The 5,480-nt window shown below is 54.3% G+C and overlaps 1 protein-coding gene across 1 annotated transcript; it reads right to left on the bottom strand.

Moving 5' to 3' along the window:
• Positions 1 to 4,271: 4,271 nt before the first annotated feature.
• BDR25DRAFT_382968 (uncharacterized protein) lies at positions 4,272 to 4,929 on the bottom strand (the record flags this gene model as incomplete). The annotated part of the gene is made up of 4 exons (XM_033697800.1): positions 4,272 to 4,314; positions 4,372 to 4,435; positions 4,487 to 4,848; positions 4,921 to 4,929. The coding sequence occupies 4 exons, from the start codon at positions 4,927 to 4,929 to the stop codon at positions 4,303 to 4,305; spliced, it is 447 nt and encodes a 148-aa protein (XP_033540792.1). The 3' UTR covers positions 4,272 to 4,302.
• Positions 4,930 to 5,480: the final 551 nt, after the last annotated feature.

Below are 5,480 nucleotides of genomic sequence, written 5' to 3' on the forward strand. Positions count from 1 at the left end.
AAAGGATCAGACAAGCCAGCATTCCCAGGAAGCATTGTCGCCGCACTCATCGACCCGGCGCTCCTAGTAAAACCAGGGATGCACGCGACTATGGATTTTGACGCTCACCCACTCTCTATGAGCACAATTCTGGACAATGGGAGTGCCACGCACTTGGTAAACAGTATAGAGCTGCTCGTACCTGGGTCATTCAGGAAAGCTCAAGGTTTACACACAGTGGAAGCTGGCACCCAGTCGTTCCCGATCCAGGGAACAGGAACTAGAAAGCTCAGAGGGGTGTTGAACAGAGCACAGGGAGAGCGCACGGAAGATCTCACGCTACAGGAGGTGGTTGTGGTGGAAGGATTTCACGTCAATATTATCTCGGAAGCTCGTTTGAGAGAAAAAGGACTATGGTATTTAGGACTTGACTGTACACTGCGCATAGGCACGCTGGAAAAGAATAGGGTACTTGCAACGCTCCGCCGAGAACACAACCTTACGTTCGTCGAATATAAAGCTGTCTCTTTCTACCCACTAGTGCAGAGTGTGCTCCCGGATCGCCGACGCTCATGGACCACATTCCCACGCTCAGACTCAGAAGAGCTCTGGCATGCGCGCGCAGGACACCTAGGCCCCAAAGCTCTGCGGGCTCTGGTCAAAAGCGCGAGGAACGTACGAATAACGGGTACAGAGCGAGTACGCTGTGAGCACTGCGCAACAACACACGCCAAGCAGGTCATATCGAGAAGACCAAAAGAGCGAGCTCCCCGCCCATTCTGGAGAATCGCATGGGACATGTTCGATATGCCATTAGGGCGCAGCGGAGCTCTATGGATGATGATCGTCAAGGACGAATACAGCGGCAAAATCTTTTCGTACTCTCTCCAGGCGAAAACGCTCTCAGAAATCCAGAGAGTAATGGAGAACTTCAAGAGCATAGTGTCCAATCAATACAAGCTCCAGATCAGCAAAATACAGCAAGACAACAACGCTGCCACGCTCCCTTAGCATAGGAAGTCAAGGTATGAGCTCTGGGCAGAGGAGTCCAGCATTAATATTAAGAGCTCTCCACCATACACTCATAAGCCAAATAGAGCCGCAGAAAGAGCTAGACAAGAGATAATCACAAAGTCTATCAAGATAAGGAGCAGCGCAGGACTCCCCAAGAAGCTCTGGCCGGAAGTAGTAGACGCAGCGACATGGCTGTACAATATGAGCCCGTCGCACGCACACAACCTACGCTCACCAAATGAAGTCTTGGACGCGTGGTTCACCAACTACTTCAGATACTACAAGCCAGAGCAGGTAAGGAGTGCTACGGCTGATCTAAGACCCGATTAGAGCGGGATCTACGCATACGGCTGTCGCGCCTACCCACTCAACAGGGAGCGAGCAGCCGGGCGTCAGAAGCGAAGCTTCAAAGTAACTCCACAGGGCCACATAGAATATCTTGTGGGCTACAGAGCCTCGAATATCTACAGAATATAGGTCCCGTCGCTCGACCAGGTGATCACCACAAGAAACGTAGCTTTTGATAAGACACGCTTCCACAAGGACAGGGGTGACAAGCCAATCCCCCGGGAAGAAGCCTCTAAGATCGTCGAAATTCTCAACGAGCAGGGTGAGATCCGTGATGCAGGAGAAGCCTTCAAGCTTCTACCTCAAAGGTCAGATAAGCAGCAGAGTAATATACCGAATCAGAGGCCCCAAGAGCGCGAGCTCGGGGGTGCGGAAACCAAAGAGCTTGTTGGAACTCGGGTCGGCCAGCCAGAGGATCAGCACTCGGAGGTGGAAGCAACTGCGCGGGTGACGAGCACAGCAAGCAAGTCGCCAAGGATTCGCGCGGTTCCTGATGAACGTATAGCACTCATTACCCCAGAGCCGACTCCCGAGCCAGAGCTCGCGGATAGCTCTACGACACGCCCTATACAGGGTAGGCACGAGCATACTGGTGATCCCCGGCAAGTGCACTTAACCGGAGAAGCGGATCCACCGGGCTCGTTGAGTCAAATAGCCGACTCGCCGGTCGAAAAATCGACCCCTGCCTCTCGCGCTAGGACATCGTCTTCTGTGGCTCCAGTCAAAGCAGGTGAGGCAACCCCCAAACGTGCGTACAACAAAAAGAGCTGGGGACCAGCCACACGCATAAGCCGAAGAATACGGAGGCAAGATCCTGATGACCCGGGTGAGCCTAGGGGTGCAGGAAGCGGAGGTATATATACAACGCTCTCAGAGAGGAGCAGCATACGCCTAGCTCCAGTTAATCCAGAGCACCTCCAAATAAACTTCCTTAGAGCATTTATTGCTCACAACAACAGAGCGCTCAAAACGCTCCACGCAGTGTTTTCCGCAGCTGCCTTCTTCAGGCAGCCTCAACCAAGAGCTCATGTGCTCCCAAAGGAACCCTCAAAATAGAGAGATCTACACAAACACCCATACAGAGATCTTTTCAAGATCGCAGCACAGAAAGAGATAGCTACCCTGCTTAAGAAAGGCACTTAGAAAGAGATCATGCAATCTAAAGCAACGTCTAAGCCGCTCCCACTGAAGTGGGTATTCACGTACAAATTTGACCAGGATAGGTATTTTGCTAAATGCAAAGCTCGCATTTGCGTACGCGGTGATCTCCAGAGCAAGGACTCGCTCCAGTCAACCTATGCTGCCACTCTCGCAGCCAGATCCTTCCGAACGGCAATAGCGATAGCAGCTCAATTTGACCTAGAGATCAGGCAATACGATGTCATAGGCGCGTTCCTGAACGCGCACCGCGAAGGCAAGCCAGAAGTGACATGCGAGCTCCCAGAAGGCTTCACGAAGCCTGGCATGTGCGTCAAGCTTCTCCAAGCCCTATACGGACTGCGCGACTCGCCGATCTTGTGGTACCAGGAGCTCTCGCAGTCTCTTCAGAAGCTCAACCTCATCTCATCCAAAGAGGAGCCGTGCCTATTCTTTGACCGCAATCGCCGTATCTTGCTTCTCTTCTATGTAGACGACATACTCCACATCTATCACCGCGACGATGAGTTAGAAGCTCACCGATTGATCAGTGCGATCAAGGAAATGTACGAGCTAGAAGATCAAGGGCCGTGCGAATGGTTTCTAGGGATCAAAATGATCAGGAACAGAAAGGCTAGGACGATCCAGCTAGTACACGACGCGTATATTAAGAAAGTAGCGAAGAAGTTCAACCTTGCAGAGAGCGCGCTCTTCCCAGGAACTCCCCTACCGTCGGAAGAGCTCACGAGCAACCAGGGATCAGCAACGAAGCATGAAATCAAGGAATACCAAGAGCGCGTGGGATCAACACTCTACACCGCGATCATGGTGCGCCCTGACGTGGCGTTCGCGGCATCTCAGCTCTCCCACTACCTGACAAACCCAGGAAAGCAGCACTTCCAGGCAGTGAACCGGGCGATCGTGTACCTGTACCGCACAAGGCATACAGGCATACAGTATGGAGCACTGGAAGGCGCGCAACTCATCATGTGTGGAGACGCGTCTTTTGCCGATCACGCAGAGACCAGACGATCATCCCATGGATACATTATCTCGCTCTTTGGAGGACCGATCCTATGGAAAGCAGCTCTCCAGCCGACAGTAACTACGTCTACAACGGAAGCTGAGCTGCTAGCTCTAGCGCACATTACAAAGGAATCGCTAGCTCTGAAACGCTTCTTCAAAGAGCTTACCCTAGAGCTAGGCACACCGTGGCAGATCTACTGTGACAACCAGCAGACAATCAGGTTAGTAGTAGAGGAGAACGCCCAGATAACCACCTGCCTGCGCCACGTCGATATTCAGAACATGTGGCTGCGCCAGGAGCACGCGAAGGGATCTTTCAAAGTGCGCTATATCAAAACAAGCGACATGCTAGCAGATGGACTTACAAAGCACCTGCCAAGGCAGCAATTCAAGCACTTTAAGCAGCTTCTCAACCTTAAAGACACGCGAACGAGCTTCTAAGGGGAGAAATCGTTGATCATTAATGGCGGGGACATCCCCACACCGCCTAGGAACAAGAGGGCTATCTACCAGCAGGGACACCCCCCCATGCCATGGAGTTTGAGCAGGGATTTGGTACATGAGATGCGCGGAAACACAGAACGCCTAAACCATGAGGAGATCGACGAGCTCACCCAAGAGCTCCTTAGCGCGCTGGCGACGCGCCAGGAGCCCAGGGGACACGTCACCCTGCTCCTCCTCCCCCTCCTCCTCCTCCACCTCCTCTTCCTCTTCCTCTTCCTCCTCCTCCTCCTCCTCCTCTCCCTCCTCCTCCTCCACCACATCCTCTTTAAGCAGAGCTTAAAGAACTAGCTAAAGCTAGGACGCAGCCTATAGCCTGTTAGTCTGATCTAGGGTATGACACACGATCTCTGCAGAGAAGCTTACCCGCTCGTCCTCCGCGACGAGCGCCGCAACAAGGCGCCGCGCATACACGACGGCGACGGGGGGACTGCAAATAGGTCAAAAGCTAGATCACCCCACACACTGCTACGGGGCTTACAGGGGCAGGCAGCTGTGCCCGGAGGAACAGCGCCAGCAGCGCGAACCGCCAGTGGCGGAATCATGGCACTCCCCACTGGAGCGCCCCGCGAGCGCACTCTTTATGCAGCCCAGACAGGACTGCACGCGGAGCGCACCAGGGGGAGGCCGGCGGGGAGTCGAGGCCGGGCCGGGGAGCGGGCGCCGGCGGGGGGTGGTGGGCGCAGGGCGATGGGGGGTGGTGGGCGCGGGCTTGCGGGTACGCGCAGGCCGGCGGGGGGGTGTGGGCGCAGCGCGGCGGGGGGTAGTGGGCGCGGGCTTGCGGGCAGCGCGGCCCCGCAGAGCGGCGGCACGCGATCGGGCGGCTCTTTTGGCTTTATTGAGCTACGGATGCACGTTAGCGGAGATCGCAGACAGGTTTGAAGTCGTTCTTGGAGCTCAAAAGCATTAACTTACACGCGGCATGTTGGTTGGATCTAAAGAACAGGAGCTCAAGGAGCAGGAGAATTTATTTACCTCTGTTGCGGCGATCACGGCACGCACGTGACCTGCGCTGCCTAGGGAAACGAGCATCGCGCTGCCTGGGGCAACGAGCACAAACACAGGGTAAACGCACAACGCTGCTCCAACAAGCCAAGTTGACGCTCAACGCAGGTGAGCTGCTGCGCAGCTCACCTGGGGGGTGTGTCGCGTATACTGAGAGCCTTGGCTGGGGCTCAGAGCCTGGGACTGGGGCTCGGAGCCTGGGACTGGGGGCTCAGAGCCTGGGACGCAGCTCGGGATCTGGAGATATTATGTTCCGAAGCTCGGTGTATATAAGGAGAGCCTTCGGCTCTCTTAGATAGCAGAGTCACTTCATCCGATCTTCTGAACAGCTACTGCCAGGCTATTTTATCCTCCACACTTTATATTCTATTTCTTTATCTTCCTATTCTTATATAGATAAGGGGATCTCTTTAGGTGCCTTTTCTAATTTAGAGATATAGAACTATAGGTGTATCTTTATGTGTAGGGGA

This window comes from Lindgomyces ingoldianus, assembly GCF_010093535.1.
Source record: "Lindgomyces ingoldianus strain ATCC 200398 unplaced genomic scaffold BDR25scaffold_52, whole genome shotgun sequence".
Taxonomy (NCBI): domain Eukaryota; kingdom Fungi; phylum Ascomycota; class Dothideomycetes; order Pleosporales; family Lindgomycetaceae; genus Lindgomyces; species Lindgomyces ingoldianus.